Source organism: Haplochromis burtoni, unplaced genomic scaffold (genome assembly GCF_018398535.1).
Source record: "Haplochromis burtoni strain Fernald_Lab_line unplaced genomic scaffold, NCSU_Asbu1 Contig_118, whole genome shotgun sequence".
NCBI classification, from domain to species: Eukaryota; Metazoa; Chordata; class Actinopteri; order Cichliformes; family Cichlidae; genus Haplochromis; species Haplochromis burtoni.
Genome location: NW_024582479.1, coordinates 726,386 through 747,937, shown reverse-complemented (window position 1 = coordinate 747,937; position 21,552 = coordinate 726,386). Strand labels below are relative to the sequence as shown.

General features: G+C 40.9%; 1 protein-coding gene across 1 annotated transcript in view; it reads right to left on the bottom strand.

Annotated features, from left to right (window-relative positions):
- si:dkey-112m2.1 (transmembrane protein 132C) overlaps positions 1-21,552 on the bottom strand; it is a 184,414-nt gene that overhangs the window by 118,635 nt on the left and 44,227 nt on the right. Inside the window, exon 3 of the mRNA XM_005939462.3 lies at positions 7,420-8,341. Within this exon, the coding sequence (XP_005939524.1) occupies positions 7,420-8,341 (922 nt within the window). The remainder of the gene's footprint in view (positions 1-7,419; positions 8,342-21,552) is intronic.

Sequence of the window (21,552 nt, the reverse complement as noted above, 5' to 3'; positions counted from 1 at the left end):
GGACAGCATGAAAACAGAATGCCTCCTGTCATAGCTGTCACTGGTGTGGAGGCATATAAACACTGATTCCAGCTGACAGCAGCACATTTAGGAGTAAATGCTATCTTGGGAGAGTCCCACAACTCTTTTGTCAAAAGTTAACTGGTGGAGGAAAAGGAGGAGGGGTTAAAAAGGAGAGAAAGCGATAATGCGGAGAGGAAAGGAATAACCCTATAAATAGTTAATGATGTATCAGTGGCTGGGGGAAACACACCAAAGCTACTTGTAAAGTACGCTTCTCATAAACACCCACGGCCTGCATAGGCAAACATTGCTTCGAGCGAGAGGGAAGAAAAACCGCTTTGTTCAACATAGCAATTTAAAATAAGGATCAACACAAACTCCAGCAACCCGCTGGTGATGCCGAACTTGAATTCACACCTTCACCATGGGCATTTCAAATCCTTAAAGGGTATTTAAAGAAAGTTTTGTATTATCAGAAAATCCAGCAGCTGGGAGAACACCACACTGAATAGCACCACAGGTTTTGTCCTGTAAGATAAAAGCAACGCACAACAAAGCAAATGCGAGATTAATCATCAGCATATGGATGTTCAGCTTGACATGCTGGTAGTCAAGTACTCTAAAGTAGCCTGTGATTTTTTTAAACACTTTGAGGCTTAATCTTTTGGTTGCTAATTAGGTATTTTGGCTGAATTTTAAGTCTTTGCTATCCCTATGGAAAAACATAAAAAAGATGAACTTCTGAACGGTTGGGGTGCAACACTGGTGCAAAAGAGGCACTAAAGGAAAAAATACCGCCTTTAAAGTTCCCATTTACACACATGCTGACAAATGTGATAAACACACACTGTGAGCGCTAATACTTCATGGGAGTTCATCATCACTGGAGTGAGAGAAAAAGCAATGAGGCTTTTTGGCAGATTTCCTGCTCACCCAGGGTTGACAAATTGCCAAGGCTCTCTGTCACAGCTCCACTTTGAGGCCACTAACCATTTCATCTGCCATGATTTAGATCTCGAATAAAAGTAGCTTGATGGAAATGCATATTCCTTACACCTTAATTTGCATCACGCAACATGCAGCAATTACAGTCTCTTTGAAAAGTCATTTGTATGAGACAAAGCTCAATGAATCAAGTACATTTTTGCTGCCACTGTGCAGATTCAACTCAGATTTATTCATTTATTTTTTAAAATCATGATAATTTTGAGTGCGAACACATGAAACAGTCTTCATAAGTAGCACAAATGTGTAATTAAGGTGTTATCCACTTCACAGCAAACAAACTCCTATATGAGACGTAAGCGCTGCGGGAAATCTAATATCCTTCAATTTAAGTTTGTAGGCACACAAGACAAACAAGCTGATTGTATAAAACACATCCATCACAGTTTTTGTAAAAAATTATATAGTTTTTCCGGAGTTCTGTTCACTCAAAAGAAAACAGTGTCTCGTTCGCTGGAAGGTAAGTGTAAAATGCTTTGCTCTTTCAGTTTTCTGGAGCATCAATAAAATAAATCAAGCACAAAATCTGTTCAGAACAAAAAAACAATAATAATCCAGGTGATATTCAAAGCATGCTTTTTTTGAGAGAAAGAAGTTATAATTTAAGGGTTTTTTGTCACTTCGAAACTGTGAATGTGCGTACTGCCAGGAAATGCTTTTGTGTTTCTGTGCGTGGAGTGAAACTGTGGAACAGTTTGAGTGCAGAGCAATGTCCAAACATAAAGCAATTCAAAAAGAGTCATAAAGATACGATCTTCATGAGATAGAAAGAAATGGAAAATGATGAATATCAGTGAATGTCTCTGTTTAGAAAGTTGTTATTTGGTGCTTATTTGGATTGTACAGTTAACTTTTCAAAACTGGAGGTACCGGCTTTGTTGTGAGGAGGCAAAGTTATGGAGTTACAAAAACATATTGATATGATAATAATTAATATTTTATGTGGTGTATATATTATATTAGAAATATGTTCATTGTTATTACTGCAGATTATATCAGTAAGGAAGCTAAATAAATGTTAAGATAAGATAATCTTTATTAGTCCCACATGTGGGAAATTTGTTTTGTCACAGCAGAAAGTGGACAGTGCAAAGTTATACAGCAAAAATTAGAATACAATAAGAATAATATGCTGTACACAACTGTACAGAATAGAATCAAATAAAATACTATAAACAGTAGAATAAAATAGAATAAAATATAAAATAGGATAAAATAGAATACAAATGCTATATTCAACTGAGTAAAAATACAACTTTGTCAGAAAAGAGTATTGCAATTAGTCTTATTGCTCATGTGCGGGTTTGTGTGTGTTTGATCAGCTGCAAAAGTCTTTGTTGTAGAGTCTGACAGCAGTGGGGAGGAAAGACCATGTTAACTGATAACGGCAAAGGAGTGGGATTAAATAAGTGTGCACTTCTTCCCACTCCTTTTAGACATGTAAATAAATCAGAACAGGTGAAATGTATTTTCTTTTATTTTGTAAAGCATTTTCTTTGCTACATAATCTCCTGTATATTGTTTACATGATCAAAATAAGATTTACCCCCCCTCCACACACACACACACACCCACACACACAGAAAACTTTAACATAAATGTGCTTTTTAAAGATTTCAAGTTGTTGTGGAGTCAGTAGTTGTTTAAAGTGAAATTAGCATTTGCATTGAAGCAGTGCAATATATTTACCCTTTGAAAGCCTACTTGAAGTAGGCATTTGCCTTCCTTCATCTCAATTCTGGTAAAACTGAGATTCCAGACAGTTTTTCTAAGGGGGTCAGTCAGTATATCAGCCCCCACAACCTTGAAACTCACATCTCAAAGCTCATCCAATCTTGTTTCCGTCACCTAAGAAATATTGCAAATATCAAACCTTTGCTGTCATTCAATCATCTGGTATTTTTAGTTCACACTTTAATTTTCTCCCACCTTGATTATTGTAATTCCCAGCACGTGCATCAGTCAGTCCTCCATAGCCAGTTTCCAATTAGTGCAGAACGCAGCAGCAAGACTGCTGACAAAAACTAGCCAGCGGTCAAATATTACACCTGTTCTTGCATCCCTTCACTGGCTCCCAGTGAAACTACAAATCCACTTTGAAATTCTGTTACTAACACATACAGCTCTATATAGACAGGGCCCTGCTTATATAGCAGTGCTTCTGAGACTTTATCATAGCACCCGGCATCTCTGATCCTCTAACCAGGGTCCCCTAACTGTCCCTCGCTCTGATTTTAAAACCAGAGGGGATCGCTTTTGAGGTTGTTGCGGCTACACTGTGGAACAGCTTTCCTTAGTCAATCAGGTCAGCTGACTCTGATATTTGTTCTGATAAAAACTCATTTTTACAGGTTAGTTTTCCCTTAATCTTTTCCCCTTTATTTTCAGCCATAGTTTGTCACTATTTGTATGCGTTGGAATGAATAACTGACCATATGGTTGATTATGTGTCAGTATGTTTGAACACGTACACGAGGGGTCGGCAACCTTTCTGATGATGAGTGCCATCTAAAATTTCCTCAGAATTCAATGTGCCATATGATTGCATTAGCAATAAATTTAATAATGCTCTATATCAACAGTTACACACTATATAGAACAACTTTATAGAATTATATTTGTTCGCAGATGTTGGCAACTATCAGCGAATAGTTATCAGCTATTTTGAAACAACAAAAAATAAACACTTTTTATCCATAACAAGAACTCCACAACAGAAAATGCAAATGCTATTTATGGTCTCCTCACAACAATGATAAGAAAAATAAACTGGGCCAATATGGCATGTTTGTTGATACAGGGATACACATGTTAATGTGATGTCTGGTCTCCCACTCAGAGACACAGGTCTCTAAGTGTCCAGCATTCAGACTGGAATCCTGAGGACACTATTCATGTGGGAGAAAATCTGCTCACACAGATATGTAGAGCAAAATACTGTCAATAAGGCCTCTGCAATGTTCTGAAGACAGTTAAACTTGTCAGGTAGTGATGTCCAGCAGGTGAAAATGCAAGTTCCATGAACACGCACAGCTATGGATACCAGCTGCGTTCGTAGTTCTGCAAACTTTGACCCCCACAGAGTCGAGCTTTTCAGTTCGGTCAGCTGCATTTCGATGTCCTCTGAGTTCAGCCAGTTAATACAAGACAAATCCAGCTGCTCATTAAGCCTTTCTGGTTTGATCAGAAAAGAAAACATTGGTCCATACATTGGTCCATACACCTGAAAGTCCTGAAAACACATTGTGAATTCTGTCTTGAGTCTACGGATGTATCCGTGTATTTACGTGGTGCTGATGCTGCGCTGAGTGGACAGCTCCTGAATCATGTTGGAATGTGGGAATTTCAACATCGCTTGAAAAAGGTGCCAGCTAGCAATGTCCCTCTCACCGGTAGGCTAAGTGATTTTTAGCCAACTACAAGTTGAATCTGGTAGTTGGAGTTGTCAGCTAAGATACCATCATTACGAAGTGGCACAACTAATGTGTCTATGTGAGCTAATTTGCAATGTTCACCGCTGGCACGGCCATTTATTTTTTAATGCACCTTCTCAGATTAATTCACTGCGTGTCGTGCCCAGGACTGGACTGGGACAAAAAAATCGGCCCGGGCATTTTGACTAGAGACTGGTCGCCCAGGTATTATAGGAAAAGCCATAAAGCCTTTAAATGAAAACGAACGCTGTTGTGACAGTGATGTACAGTCCTGTTGGTATATGTATGATCTCTATACATCAGATGAAAACTTTGGTTGTGAGATTCAGATAATTATTTAATTAAAGCTAGACATTTTAAATGAGAATAAGAAAGAAAAATATTTCTTAGTGCCCCCCTTTCCCTGTTAATGTCCCACCTGGCCCCCTGGCAAAACTTTGCTAGACCCGCCCCTGCACAGTTACCAGCTGTCAGCTACCTAAAAAAGGATCCTGGTGTTATTTGTCTCTCAGAAACAGTTCATAACTTCCCTTCAACTCATTCATGTCACCTAAAAGGTAAACCTGTTTCTCCATCACAGCTCTGATGATTCAGTAAGGACATCTCCTGGTTTCATCTTCATGTTTCCCTCTCACCAGATAACCAAACCTATCATGACCAGCAGGTTTACAGCTGTGGCTCCAGCAAACATCAGCTGATACTAGAAATTAATATTAAATAAATTCTAACAACAGCTGATCAAGCTTAAACGTGCTGCTGTTGTTTAGCGCGACATCCGCTGGTTTCCTCTTTCTGGCGCAAAGTGGGCGATAAACAAACAAGAGAGAAAAGCCGATCAGCTGATCATTGATCAGTTTCATGATTCATATGAGCTGTTCGCACTAAAGTAAAAAGCACCATCACTTCATGCGGATACCCTTTCGGCCCAGCTGCGGTCGCAAGGCTGGAGCTGAACAACAACACCCTGATAACGACTGTGTTTAGTCTGTTCCTTCCCATTCCATGCAAGGCCACCTGGGTTGGCTGGAAGACTGTTTACTTAGCCTAGCAGGGCGAAGGACACTGTCTCAGCTGAACTCTGGACACGCACACACATACATATACACTGATATGCACACACTCATCCCCCCTCCCTTTCCAAACGCCTTCGATGCTTGTTCCCTCCTGGGAACACGGCGGGTCTGAGCCCGCGCTGGAATGGTAGCGCTGGGCAGGATGGCTGCTGTGTTTGCTTCGGATTACTCCTCACCCCCCACCCGACCCTGTGGCTTGTCACGTGTTCCATAATGTTGTGCTGTGGACATTTATGTGCTTTTTTGTGCAGAGGAGTTTTTTTGTTTCCTGTTCTCATGCTGTCCTCCCAGGAGCCCAGCATGAGTAGAGGTCTCTTTTTTTCCTCTTGTACTTTCCCATTGTAGTGTATATTTCAGTGTTTTTTTCTGTAACGCTACCGATCTCCGACCTGTATCCCCATGTGATGTCTGTGTTGTGTGTGTAAGGTCGGGGGGGGGGGTCCTATTTTACTGCAGGACAACCTGCACGTGATTGATTAATTGATTGCTTGATTGATTGATTGATTGATTGATGAAGTAGCAACAGGAAAGGGAGGAGAGAGAATGAGAGAAGAAGAGGCAGCTGTGCAGCGTAAAGATGCAGGATAACTCAAGCTTTGTGTCTTTTTCCATTCTAGCTGAAGTACAGGACAAACTGTTTTCCTTTTCACCTCAATACGAAACGCGTAATATTTTCTCTGAATACGAGACGATTCCGTTTTTTACGGACGGTTGGCAACTCTACTAACAAACCTTATGAATAAAATAAAGTTCACTATTCACTAGTAACATCATAGCACCCACCCAGCTGTATAGAAACTCCGTCATGCTAGCTAGTACGCAGTACGAGTTATTTAACTGACTGTAAAAAGTCAGCACAACGAAAATAAACTCCACCTAAACTTGGTTTATATCTGACCCAGATAGACTGCAGGTCATAACTTCTTACCTGAAGTTCAGTTCACCTGACACTCGGACCGGCGGCCGTCTCTCTCCTCCCCTGCCTTCCCTTTCTCTCATCCACCTGCTGGCCTCTGTGGAAGCTTCGCCATAGCCACCACCAAACAACTGACTTAAATTTACACATCTGGCCAATCCACCACCTTTCATTGTTTATGCCTTTACAAAGAAAAAAAAAATCATCGGCCCATAAAAAAGAAAAATCACCATCGATGGCCAGTCCAGCTATGGTCGTGCCATCAGTTAATCATGGCATGCGTGACCAGGGTTGCCAAGCCCTGGCGTACACTATCTTCAATATGTAGCTTTTATTCAAACTGTGAAGTCTTTGTAACTCTGTTTCAAAAAGTGTTACATAAAAAAGTTATTAATTTCATTTACTTATTTATGTTTAGCTTTTTACATTTTTTTACTGATATGTACTGAGGTCTCAAAACTTGTCATCAAGTGTAAAACGCAGGTCGTCATCTTTATGGGGAAAAGAGCTTTTCCAGACCATAGTTTCTGGCCAAAGGAAATATGATAATTACGCTTCACCTTTTCTCCCTGTAGAATATGGTTTCATGAACAAGAGCGCACATTTATCTGCGTAATATAACTACTCAGACAGTACACTGTTTTAGAAACAATAATATTTTGTTATTTTGCAAGATTAGTTCTACTCTGTCTGATGCTTTTTACAGTGTGACAATGACCAAGAACTTCTTAAGAAAAGTTTTATAAGCTTAAGCACAATTTCAAACATGGATAAATTGTAAATGTTGTATATTATCGAAGGGTTGGATGTTTAGTGTTCTCAAAGGGTTTTATATATCATTTGTTCTTTTTATAAAATTCAAATGAAACCCTTCTTTTCAACTGTGTGCATTTCAAACAATTTCTGTTTGAATTGGAGAATGGAGAATGAGAAAACATTAGTACAGCTGCAAAGTAAACTGCGTTCTCCCTGGAGGAGGTTGACTCACCTGAGGGTGAAAATTTGTACTGAAGAAAGAGCAGATAGAGCCAGAAAAGTTGAGACTGTTTCTCGCTGCCGAATGGGTTTGGAGGGTGCCATCACCACAAAGTTATTGTCTAGTTTCAGCTCCAACAGTGGCTGAAACAGTCTGACACTTCCAATGCGCTGCATAGGGGTATGCCCTGCAAAGTACCCTAACGGCCTCGGCTGGTCTGTGAGGACAGAGCTGCCCTTTCTTGAATCCTCTGAAGTGCAGTCTCCGTTATCTGTGGTTTGAACCATATAGTAGAGCTCCACCGGAGTGCCTTGAGCTTCCTCGGAGACCTTCTGCCTACCAGGCCTGACAGTAGGTGGGCTGAACCAGCTGGCCAGGGGCTCCAGCTCGGCAACACATATCCCCAGGTCTCCTTTTAGCTTGCATGTTCCACGCACTTCTTGAGTCTCATGAAAGGCAAACATCCTGATACAGGGTAGCTTGTGGATGGTGCTGTAATCATCCCAGTCCCTGCCTGCAATATAGAACAGCACTTGAACTTTCGGCCAGCTAGGGTGAATCCTCTCGCTGATAATGTAAGTGTGCACCTTCCAGTTGAATGTAAAGAGAGGCGATGCCGACACTGATGTTGTTGAGGATGAAGTGAAAGAGGGTGTGCTAAAGGGCCCTGGCGAAGTCTGTAGCAGCTCCAGGGGGACAGGCTGCTGGACAGACAGTGGTCCATAGCTAGCATTGACAAAGGGCATCTGCCGGGCCTGGTGGATGAAAAAGGACTCAGTGCGAGCCTGGAGGCTGGAGTTCCTCATTAAGTCCTGGTTTGCCTCCTGTAAAAAGAACGCTGACTCTGCATTGAGGATCCGGTAGCTGACAGGTAGATATATTGGTGTGGGGCCAAGCCTCTGCAAACCCTCCAGGATCACCTTGGTGTCCACGACTGAAACAAAAACATAAAATGACAATAACCTGTTAGCCTTTATTTCACAGACTGGAAAAAATCTCTACCAGGGATCTAGTAGCTGTGAAAGTAAGCTTCATTTTGCAAATTGTATCAGTAAAATCAAATTGAGGTGTGAAATCTAAAACCTTAATGAGAAAATTTGGATGAAATAATTCAGAAAAGGGAAGCCAACACTTCATATTTTACATAACATTTGCATGCATTGCCTGCAACCTGAGGCAATCATATCTACAGTCAGTTCCAGCAGTGAATGTTAAATGGTGTGTTGGAGACATTTCCATATGATATCACTTTCATGAGCCACTGCTCTTATTTGGAAGAATTTGCTCGACACAATCCAAAACACTTACGTCTTTCTCAGTCACTTGCTTATCAGGCTTGTCCATGTTCCCTCCTGCTTTCAATCCTTTTCATTATGGTGCGCTAACTCAATCTCCCACCCCACCCCCACTCTCCTTTAATTTCTCCGTCCTGTTATTTTAACTTTCATACATTGTCATCTTCTTGTTTCCGGCACTCCTGTATGTTATTCCAACATTTTCATTTTCATATTTCACATATATCAGATATGGAAAGTTGAAGTCTTCCAAACTGAAAATATTTGAATATTTGGTACGTAGATGTGCCATAGATAAAAAACAAAGAGTGAACAACTTTGTGATAATGGATAGTATTGGAGAAATGTTGGAGAACAGCTGGGTTAACCAAAGAAGAAAACAGCTGTTTGCCTTTGTCAGCTTATGTGACATATGGTTTTTGGATGAACCCTACTTTGTATATATTTACAGAATATTTCACATCTTTGGAAAAGCATGGCTCTGTCATATGTTTGTGCTCAGTGTGTGCTTGGTTTTGGTGACAAAACCCTTTCGATTTCAAAAGATGCAAAGGCGTTCATCTCTTTCAGTATTACTCTTTATTCTCGTTGTTTGGCTAAACATGCTCTTAAATCGGGCCTCACATGCCCCTAAAACCTATGGCGTTATTTTTGTGCCACTATTCTGAGCTCACCTAAAAAAAATTTGAGCGCATGTAAAAAAAGTTTGCAGGTGCAAGTGTTGCATTTTGAGGAGAAATTTATTTTGAGCAAAGAAAAGCTGAATTTGAGTGAACAAAATTCATTATTTTACGTGCGCTCAATTTTTTTTTTTTTACTTGCGCTCAGAATAGTGGCACAAAAATAACACCATAAAACCTGCTTCCATCTCTCCCTCTCCTCATTCTGCAGACCTGACCCCCACCCTCTTCTCTTCACCATCAGTGCACTGATGGAGTTGCCCATGAGAGTCCATTGATTTTCTGTCCTGGACCCTGCATGCTGTGGGAGATGTGGCATGGTGGTGATTTGTGACAATCCATGGCCCAAAAAGCAATGACAAGCTTGCCAGACGAACAGCACCAGACAGAAGAGCAACACTTCAGAAACAGTGCAGTAAAGGGTTAAACTAGCTTCCCAAAACCTTACATGAAATGATGAGGGAGGGAGTTTGGGGGTAGGGGGATTATTCTTCCTTGAAGAAATGTTATTGTCATATGCACAGTAAAAATAAACACAGCATTTTACACTGCAAAATGAAATTCTTATTTTAAATAAGCCTTAAAGATAAAGGTAAACCAGGCAAGTGTTGTGAATAAACACAATTTACCTGAATTTGTTCAGCTAATGTACCCCACTGTGAATCGTTCCCTGTTGCTTCTCTCCTCTCGCACCAGCAGCAGTGTATCTTGAGTCTGGAGAAATGAGAGCTGCAACTACACAGCTCTGTTTTTCCAACTTAGCCACAGACTATGCAGTACTGCAGGTGGACACTGCAGGTGTCACAGGTGTTAACCTCCTAAGCAGCACTGTGTCTAACATCTTTCCTGGCGGTCACCCAACTCTCACGTGGACTGCTGTATTCATCCATCCTTTTTTTCCCCTACAGTGAAATGTCTATTGTTCGTTTTTAAACAAATCCATAAGTGAATGATTTATAATATTCCCGGTCTTTAACTTCTTTCACATTACACCTGAGCTACAATTTAGCATATACCTTCAGATTACCTATTTAAAACTTATAGTTAAGCAACTGTTTATGCAAGAGCTGCCCCATTAAAAAACTACCAATTTCTAGGCTGTGCAAGCTACTTTAATGAGCTGTAGATAAAATCTAAAGGTAGGCATCCTCTAGCTGCCAAATAAGTGTTAACATTTACACCTTTAAATTGGGCGGCAGGAAAAAATCGAGCTTTCACATTTGTATTTAACCTTGCATAGGTTGTTTCAAATAACACAGCAAAAAAATTATGAGTCTGTTTAAGGGTTATTGATAAACCAGGAGGCCCTCTATCCCCTCATTTCTACCTCTATATCTACTAATCTGTTTCAAAGTCATGCATTATGTTGTGAGAAAAGTTACAAATGTTTCTACAATATGTCAAGGACTTTCACTGTTATGTATCTGTATAATTTATTTATCTGTTGCCTTTGGCTGTTGGTTAGTTAACTACCAGTTCCATCTAGCCTAACCCCCTGGGAACTTACACCATCGGACCGGGAATCACAACAGTTTGGTCTGTTGTGGCATTATTGAAATGCAGGTCAGGATTTGTACTGAAAAGTCAATGGCAAAAAAATAAAAAAATCAGCAATCAAGCACACGGCTTCCATTTTATTCTGAAATAATTAAGTATTGTTCTAAATATTGCTTGTGCCACCACCCCAGCTAAATAAAATTGTGTTTGCTGCCTAAATAACAAACACCCACACAGCTGAAGCTAATTACAGGCGTCTTTCTTCTTTATAATCATATGCATTAATAGTAAAATGTCTGCCTCTGATAAATGAAAAAGAATAAGAATAAGAATGAATCATAAATATGAATTAGTTTTCTAAGCAGTCGCTTTCATGTTTGTATTCATGTGGCACACCTTCAAGCTAATCACACCTTAAAATTAGTTACCCTCTGTGTGCCGAGACAGCGTACAGTCAGTGACTGCTGCTGCATAGCTTTTACTCAGAAAACTGTGTTTGCGAGTGACAAAACTGAGACCGTGGTCAAGGGGCGAGCCGGCCCTTAGTCGGTGCTGGATCACGCTTACAGCCGAGTGAAAGGATTTTCCTGTCTATCCTTTTCTCTGGGGGATGTGACACACTGTCCTAGTTTCCACTTACTATGACACAGATGAAACTAAATACAACAGGAAAAAAAATGCTGTAATTTGTAACTTGAGATTTAGAATATGTCCCTTTCTATGACACCAAGAGGACATCGTAAACAGAGAGGCAAAGTCAGTGTGATTTGTAGCCTTGAGTTGCCCTTGGATTTCATGTAAGCAGCACTGTACTTGTAAATCATGTCTGTAGGACTGTTTCTGCAAATGAAAAAGGGAATGATTTGTGTAGATAGCTTAACTCCATGTGCTAAATCCTGGCTGTAAACTCTACAGGAGTAATTTTGGGCACTGCCAATCCCTCAGGATGTGGCCTGAGGAATCTGATCACATATCAAACAAACAGCTGAACCAGACCTCATCATTAGACAGATGTGAAACTTGGGATTTACTGACTTGATGTTATATACATGCAGTATGAGGCAAAAGGCCTATGGCAGCAATGGGAATGGAGATTAAAATGTTTTTTCCCATATCATTTCACACCATGCAGCAAGCAACTTCTAAAATAAACCCCAACATGGTATTGACGCATTCGTGTCCCCAAGACAGACATGTGTGGCTCCAAATCAAACCGTTTCTTATAATCACCTGTTTTTATCCCTGGCGACCTAAGTAGAACTTCACCCAAGAAATATAAGCCCTTCATCTCCCTTCAGCCTCCCTCCTACTCCTCCTCCTCTCATCCTATCTTTATCCTCCACCATGTGTGCATCTTGCAACCACTCCCTGATCAAACAAATTAGGCTGGCCAACTTCAGTAAGTCACTAATCAAACAGCATTTTTTTTAATGAGATTTATAAATGGAGACTGAGGTAAGAGGTAGGAAAACCCAAACAGCAACAAAGATTGGAATGGGGCAGGGCAAGAGGGTGGTGGTGGTGCACTGTTTGTGTTAAGAAAAGTAAAAAATTACAGCAAGAACATTACAGGATGGGCCGCATGCCTTTATTATGATACTCTGATTACAATTTTGTTTTTTGTAAATCTAGCACAACATTGTTCTCACCTCCTTTAGAAGCACCTACAAAGGTTTAATGCCTCCTAACCTGCTGATGCTACTCTCCCAGACTAATGTTTTACAGAAATGAAAACAATTAGTGGTCACTGACAAAACTGGCATGTAAAATCTAAGGTCTCCAATCATATAACTGTCCCCATGGGAACAGAAAGTCCAGTAGGTGATCTCCTGACCCTGCTCTAATTTATAAACAAACACGTAGATAGCTCATTTCAATAAAGAGCAGCATTCTTAAAGGGACAGTGAAATTAAATGGTCCATGATGATGGGATGAGATGAGGCTGCACTATATCTGCTAACAAAATATCAATAAGAGACAATTGAAGAAGAATCAGTGTTTCTGGTACAAAAGTAGAGTCTTCTGGTAAAAAGACTGCTTGTGAAAACTGCAGTCTGTTACACCATATAAAGCTGAAATGAGTGTATAACTGCGGACATGTGACAAACATTATTTAGCATCAGACATAGAACCAGCCCAGTGTTAATGAAGTTACTGTTACCGCGCCAAGCGCACCCCTCTTTAATTTTTTTGCAGCGGTCTGAGGCTGCAGTCATTTATTAAAGTCAATAAAATATATTGTAACATTCACACACTGATCTAACACTTCAAGTCTGCTTCAGTCTCATTAATTGCTGCATTCTGACCAATATTTTAATCTGACAACAGACCTGATACCAGGGAAAAGATGTTTTTTCATTGAGGAGCTTTCTCTGTGTATAAATGTGACTAAATTCCTGGCACACTGCAAACCTCATCTCTGTAAAGAAACCCAGCTGCCTATAAAAAAAGAAGCAACCTTCTATGCATTTCGTAATGGGATTCTCCTCTTCTCTCTGACGCTCGGCTCAGTCCAGTTAAGTTAGGCTCTGTTTTATCAAAATGCTAGTTTTACTGAAGACAAGAAGCATGTAGGATTCATCTTTAAACATGCAGGGTGGAGGAGTCAGTGAAGAGTTACAGGACATGGCCAAAGCTTTCACAGTGCACGGACAGCTCTGAGCCATCAACTCGCACCAATTATATGCTCTTTCTGATAAACTCTACCCTTCTCATTCTAAATAAATAAATTTTCCTATTGGCAGATATCTCAGCTACACTGGGCACATAATACATGATTTTTTTCCAGGCATTACATTCAGGACAACTTGGAGTAAACAGTGGTGCAACCTTTGTAAATCATATTTGTGTGATTCATTTACATACTCTCTTCCCAGAATTTTGCACTCTGAAAAGGAAACTCATAGTAAGTAAGATTACCTGCATCCACGTCTATCAGTTGGAAAACTGCCCCTGCTTTAGTAAATACCTACAGAAGCTTTTTAATGCCAAAAGAGGATTTCACGATGGCACGAACGGTTAGTAAATCCAGTCCTAAATCTGATCTAATTCCCTGTTTAGCTCAAACGGTTCTGCTTTAGTACATGATGGGTTCTAAAATGTCCTAAGACAATGTTATCATCAAAAGACCACAAGAGCCAGTCTTTTTTTCAGCGTGTTTATTAATGGCATCAAGCTCAAGTCCTGTTTAAACAACACTTAAAAATTACCAAGGTGTGTGTCTCACCCATGTAGCGGCTATCAACATTAGATTAATACACAGGTGAATGTAAACCCAAATAAAAACCCTATCCCACAAAGCAAAATTGGTATGGCCCACACAATGGCCCACACATGGCCCACATACCGCAAAGAATGATGGCCCTTTGGTGGCCCAGATCTGGTTTGCCAGATGAGGCCCACACATGGGCCAGCACAAGGCCAGTTGCAGACACACTATGTGGTCCTGTGCTGGCCCAGAACAGTTTCAGCTCTGGCCCCAGATGTCAGCCTAATGTGTACCTTAATCAAGCCATGTAATAACAACATGTGCCGGAAGATAATAGTGCAAAAGTAACATGACAAAACTCTATTCAGACAGTGAATGGACTGATTCTTTTATACCGCTCCTCTACTGTCAGGGATTACTAAAAGTGCTCTATCCAACTATTTGGGTCTTCTAACTAAAATAGGAAAATAGGAACATAAACAGTGCCATCATTGCCAGACCTGGCCCACATCTGGTTGACATACACCCTGCCATGACACCAGTCAGTCAGAAGTGCCAGCTTGATGCCAGATCCGGGCCAGACCTGTTGCTACACTCAACAAAAATATAAACGCAACACCTTTGTTACTGCTCCCATTCCCCATGGGATGGACGTAGAGACCTAAAATTCATTCCAGATACACAATATAACCATCCCTCCCAAACAGTGGTCACAAATCAGTCCAAATGTGTGGTAGTGGGCACATCTGCTATATTGAGATAATCCATCCCACCTCACAGGTGTGCCACATCAGGATGCTGATCTGACATCATGAGTAGTGCACAGGTGTACCTCAGACTGCCCACAACAAAAGGCCACCCTGGAATGTGCAGTTTTGTCTCACAGCAAAATGCCACAGATGCCACAAGCAATGAGGGAGCGTGCAATTGGCATGCTGACAGCAGGAATGTCAACCAGATCTGTCGCCCGTGCATTGAATGTTCATTTCTCAACCATAAGCCGTCTCCACAGGCGTTTCAGAGAATATGGCAGCACATCCAACCGGCCTCACAACCGCAGACCTCGTGTAACCACACCAGCCCAGGACCTCCACATCCAGCAGGTTCACCTCCAAGATCGTCTGAGACCAGCCACCCAGACAGCTGCTGGAACAATTGGTTTGCACAACCAAACAATTTCTGCACAAACTGTCAGAAACCGTCTCAGGGACGCTCAACTGCATGCCCGTCGTCCTCATCGGGGTCTTGACCTGACTCCAGCTCGTCGCCGTAACAGACTTGTGTGGGCAAATGCTCACATTCGATGGCGTCTGGCACGTTGGAGAGGTGTGCGCTTCACGGATGAATCATGGTTCACATTGTTCAGGGCAGATGGCAGCTGAGAATGTCCCAGTTCTTGCATGGCCAGCATACTCACCGGACATGTCACCCATTGAGCATGTTCGGGATGTGCTTGACCGGCGTATACGACAGCGTGTACCAGTTCCCACGAATATCCAACAACCTCGCACAGCCATTGAAGTGGAGTGGACCAACATTCCACAGGCCACAATTGACAATCTGATAGACTCCATGCGACGATGTGTTGCACTGCATGAGGCAAATGGTGGTCACACCAGATACTGACCGGTTCTGGGTCCCCAGACCCCCAATAGCGCAAAAAACTGCACATTCCAGGGTGGCCTTTTGTTGTGGGCAGTCTGAGGTACACCTGTGCACTACTCATGATGTCAGATCAGCATCCTGATGTGGCACACCTGTGAGGTGGGATGGATTATCTCAATATAGCAGATGTGCCCACTACCACACATTTGGACTGATTTGTGACCACTGTTTGGGAGGGATGGTTATATTGTGTATCTGGAATGAATTTTAGGTCTCTACGTCCATCCCATGGGGAATGGGAGCAGTAACAAAGGTGTTGCGTTTATATTTTTGTTGAGTGTATGTGGGATGTTTGTATAACAACTGCAATAATTCTTTAGGAAGCTCACTAACAGTTTAGCCACTATACCTGAAATGTCTCAGCAAACACTTTCATTAAGTGTCATTCAGACATTTGTGTTGTCACACCACTATGTCAACGTCTACAGACAGACTTTTAAAGTATTTTTTTAAGACACACATGTTCATTTTTCAAGGTACACACAGAATAACTCAAAATTATGAGTTACCGTGGGTGCACTCTCTACAACTCCAACCTCTGCTTTCTTGTAAGTGGCAGGCAACCGGAGCTGTGGCTTTTCAGCGTGTGTGTGTGTGTCTCTCAGGTCCGAGTGCACTACCGAATAAGAAGGGAAGTTGATTAGAACGTTCACAGCAGGCGTGCAAATTGCTCCACCTGGTCCCTGAATCACTGTGCCCCACCTTTCCCTCTCCAGCTGGCTAAAACTACACCCCACCACATGTCTTGGGATGAACTGTATTCAGCTGAATGATGATCAATTAATTTTATCTCAAGTGCAATCCTTAAGTCAAAAATGTCTTCTCTTCCACTTGATGAACAAATATTTCCTTTTTTAAACTGCTTATGCTGGGCTTACACTGTGCGATTTTTGGCCCATTTTGAGCCGATTTTTGAGTCGTGCGACCGTTTTGGCGATCGGCCCGATTTTGGCCTTCATCGTGCGTCGTGCATCGTGTAGTATACGTGGGGTAACGAGAAGCGATTAACACCTCACGACCAGCTCCCGATCATCAATCGCTTGGTCGTGAGGGTGTCACCGCAGTTTGTCACACTGCGCACGCGCAAACACAAATGTCAGCGAAAAAGACGGCGTAGCACGGCAGTGCAGCGTGTGATCTGGACACAAGCGATGGAGGCACAACTTGTAGAACTTTGGAAAGCTCATCCGAGCCTTTTCCATGTGGCCTCACAAAATTATCACGACCACAACAACCGTGAAAATAGTTGGATTTACATTGCTGCTCAATCACAGCTGCCTGATCAATGTTTTTCATTAGCAATTTAGCAAAGTTGATGGTGGTGGTGTGTCTGTGTGAGTGAAAGACAGAGAGAGCGAGCGACAGAATTTCTGTTATAACCTTCATTTTATGGACGCACAGTGTGAGCACTCAGGTCGCATCAGAGCATCGGGCCGTATAGTGTGAGACCCTGCATCGTGACCTATGAACTTCTAACCCCTGCGAGTCAATCGTACAGTTTGAGCAGGAGCTGAATCGCGCGACTGAAAAAATCGCACAGTGTCTGCCCAGCATTATTCAACTCGGGGGCTCAGAGGTGCTTAAGCCTGGGAGACTCTTGTAATGTGATTTCAGCCACTCTTAAAGTGAAGCATTTAAATTAACTACTGGTGGTAATTAACTAGTTAGTACTCTACACTATTGTACATTCAGAGTTCCTGAATAACATTTTATTAAGAGACAAAAGCTATTGTTTACACTGGCTAAAATTAGGTCTTGTCTGAGGATAATTGAAGTGTATTAAAATCCTTGCGTCTCAGTAATTGTATTACTTCAAATGTATGAATACTTCATTGAACTATTTACAAGTAATAATGCTGCCTGCATTTTCTGCAGCTGTGGGGCAGGTTTAATATTAATCAGGACGGTATAGGTGATGCCGAGATTTATAATTATGTGATGTTGTCCTGAAGAAGGAGAGGGAGGTCAAGATGATAGCCAGTAAACAGGAGGTCAGAATGAGGTCAGAATGAGGCAGGTAATGAGTGATTTAAAAAGACGGTATTTAAGGTTGCATGTCATCATACCAAAAATACAGAAAAAATATTACTACTACTTGCCCATGTACCCCTACTGATACTGTCTTGTAATATTGTAAAGCTTTTAATGATGTTTTTGCTGCTGCCTGTAAAGACAGCATTATAGCATTATTTTCTTAACCTTGTGGGTTAGCAAATCATCATGAGGGCCAAAGACGCTGGAAATCTGCCATCACTTTGATGAAAGTGATGATCGCTGGACAAGCAACACCATAGCTGGAAAGGCACTGACCTGTGACTGTATATAAAGGATTGTAAAATGGAATAAAGTTCCTGCTGAGCTGCATAGACTTTGTGTTGTCCACTGTGTGACAAAGCACCGGCAATGCATTTTTCTAAATAACAGATCAATGGAGTAGTGGCAGTAGTTACAAAAAGACACTAAAACAACACGTGTTCATTTATTGCCATAAACAATAGACAATAGAAAATTCTGACTGTATTATATAAATGCAGAACTGCAAGTCAACCCCAAAGGCTCAATGGTATATTTTAGCCAGCTTGTTTTAAGGTGTAAGCATTATTGTTAAGAGAGCAGGGAAAATAAATAGCTTCAATTTTTCACTGACAACCTTGTTCAATTACTGAGGCACCTTAAGAGGTCTAGTTGCCTATAAAAGCGTGAAGAGCTCGTCTTGTCTGATGAGTCTGGGGTGCACAAGATGACCTCCTTGGCAACCTGACCAGAAAAGTGACTGAAGATTTCAGAGGGTGTAAACTACAGGAGACACAGGAGCCTCTCCTGAGACTCTGAAGAGACTTGTGATTGCCATTAAGACGCACTTCCAAAATCTACCAGATGTAAGAGGCGATTTTCAGCCGTTACCATGGGTTCCACACATTAACTTTCAGTTCTGAGGATGACAAATAGGAAAGCCCAGGAGAGACAATTCAAACCAAACTGTTTTAAGGTTAGACTGATTTCACAGGATATTTTGCAAACATTTGCCAAGACACTAGACCATGCAAAGCTCGTCAGCTGTCTTCTTACTTGGAAAAGACTTCAACAGAAAATATCAATCCAAATGCCTATAATGCCATAATATCTTTTCCTTTTATATTAATGGCGGAGATATGAGTCACCCCAGCCTTGACTTTCAAGCTTTCAGACTAAATCCAACCTTATTGTATTATTTTAATATAGTGAAAGGAAAGGTAAGGACTAACAATGCAAAAATGCTCATTTGTTTTTCCATTCTTATTTTTTCAATGAATAGTCTAAGAAAAACAGATGATGCATTTAGACAATTGGGCTACGCCTTTAATGTCGGTCTTCACTGTATAGATTTGTATTGGAAATAACTGCATTTCAACTACTCACTGAGCATTGTTGCAAATAGGGCTGCCACGATTAGTCGACTAGTCACGATTACGTCGACTATCAAAATCGTCGACGACTAATTTAATAGTCGACGCGTCGTTTGAAGCTTTGTAAGATCCCAAAAGACGCAGGAATAAGTAGTAGGATTTAAGAGTGTAATAACGGACTGAAACAGAAGATGGCAGCACTGCATGTACAAGGATGCCAGCTGCCGTTAAACCCCGAAGAAGAAGAAGCTGTGTCCCAGAATTCATAGCGCAGCCCTGCTCAGTTTCCAACAATGGCGGCAGCTAGTTAGTTTTAATATTACTCTTATTATTCTTTCTGGGTCACAAAATAAACGTTTAACATATTTTCAGGCAAGAATGTAGCTGTGTAAACCTCAAATATCGGCTCAGTTTATCAGGACACCACATATTTTCAAAAGCGCTCCGACGTTTTCAGAGACGTCTGTTACCCACTAGCTCGATAGCTAGCCGGGGCAAGGCTCACTAGAGCCGGTGAGAACACCGGACTCCCAGCAGATCGTTTTCAAACCCACCGCCGTCTTTCGCTACTCAGGTTAAATATATATAAGTCACTTAGATAACTTAAAAATGTTATTGTTTGGCTTTTTTCAGTATTTTATTTGTTCCTGAGTAAATTGGTTTGGCTGAGATTAAAGTTATAGTTTTTACACGACTGAATAAACGTCAAGTAGACAATTGATTATCAGAAGTGTGAGACACTCGAGAATATACTCCGGTGTCCTGTTATATTTTAGATAGCAAGGAGCAGACTGCTGCGTTTATTAAACTCCACCGAAACAATTTGCAAATTTAATTTAAATTCAATAAACTATCATCTTGTCTTTATTTTTAGTTAGCACATACCTGAAACACTTAAAGCTGTAAGCTAATGATAGTTATATAAGAGCAGATGCATGCTAGTGCAATAAGCTGTGCGTTTTACGTCGAATTGATGCATGATCTGATTAGTCGACTAATCGCAAAAATAATCGGTGACTAGTCGACTAATCAAAATAATTATACAAAAATGTATAAATAAATGATTTAGGTGTAATTATGTTTATTGTTAAAAATATATCTTCAAAGTCCACTTTTAAACAAATCTCTCAAACAAACCACAGTCGAGCTTTTCAGAGAACTCTACAAGAAATGCAAAAAGAAAATCTGAGCACCTATTCAAAATTTCTGAGAAACAAAAAACAGTCTTTAAAAAAAAACAACCCAAAAAACAAATAAAAAACCAACAATATGTTATTTTGATGGTTGCTAATGGTGTTGCTCACTTTTGCATCAGGTGTGCCCACATTTTTACTTTACTGATTATGGTGTTTTGAAGAAGATGGCACATCTTGTTTTTCCTCTTCTAATACTGACATTTAAAAAGCTTTTGAAATCCCAAATTTTCATAAGTCCACAAGGTAAAACATTAGGACGTGATCTTTACATGGCATTTCCTTTGGTTAAACATTTGCTCTATGTGCACTGTAGAGAAACTGCTTAAGGGACCTCGAAGTCACTATCAATGGACCTACTGTCGGTCAGCATGAGAGGTAACTTTCTTATTCTCAGCCACAGAACAATGAAATCTTAAAAAAAAGGTATTTTCGAGCTCATGGAGGGCTGGATATAAATGTCAGCTGCTCCTCAGATAGAGAAAATGCCACTGGCAAAGTCAAGAAGTTTAAACCTTATCAAAGACAGCTTCTGATAAAGCCTTATGAACACATAAAGGGGAGAAATAGGCTGAATGTGTCCAAAACCACTAAGCAGCACACCACTTAAGTAACACTAAGTTACTGGAGAAAGGTATTTCAGTTGTTATAAACGAGTGTTATGCTATTACAACACCCAACCGCTCAAAAAGCTACATAACTGCATCATCAGCCCATAATTTATTTGTTTATTGCTCAAAACAATGACCTAATTTACAAATGCCTATTTTTTTACAGCCACAAAGAAAAAAAGTTTGCCATCTTCCATTCACTGCTGGCTACTAGATATAAAGCTAAGCTCCATAGCAATATAATCCCCTGGTTAGAGAAATGACATGGATGATATGTCAACAAAATCCAAACACACAGGAACACTAATCACTCCAAGTGCCCATCACATGCACTCCGACACTGCAGGAGAAGCAGGGCACAGCAGAAAGCCCTCTCCTAGCTGGAGGTTAATTGGATCACATAAAAGCAAAGCACACCTCATCTTTCATCACTAGGCAACACATTTACGCAGCAATCGATAGGTGGAATCATATTTTCCCCTTTCAGAAAAATGAGGGAAAATGAAGTATTGTGACCCGACTGAGATGGATAGGGCATGGCTTCATACCCTACAGATAGCAGCGATAAGTCTGTGCCCTGTGTTTGTTCGCGACTTGAGTTGTTTTTGCT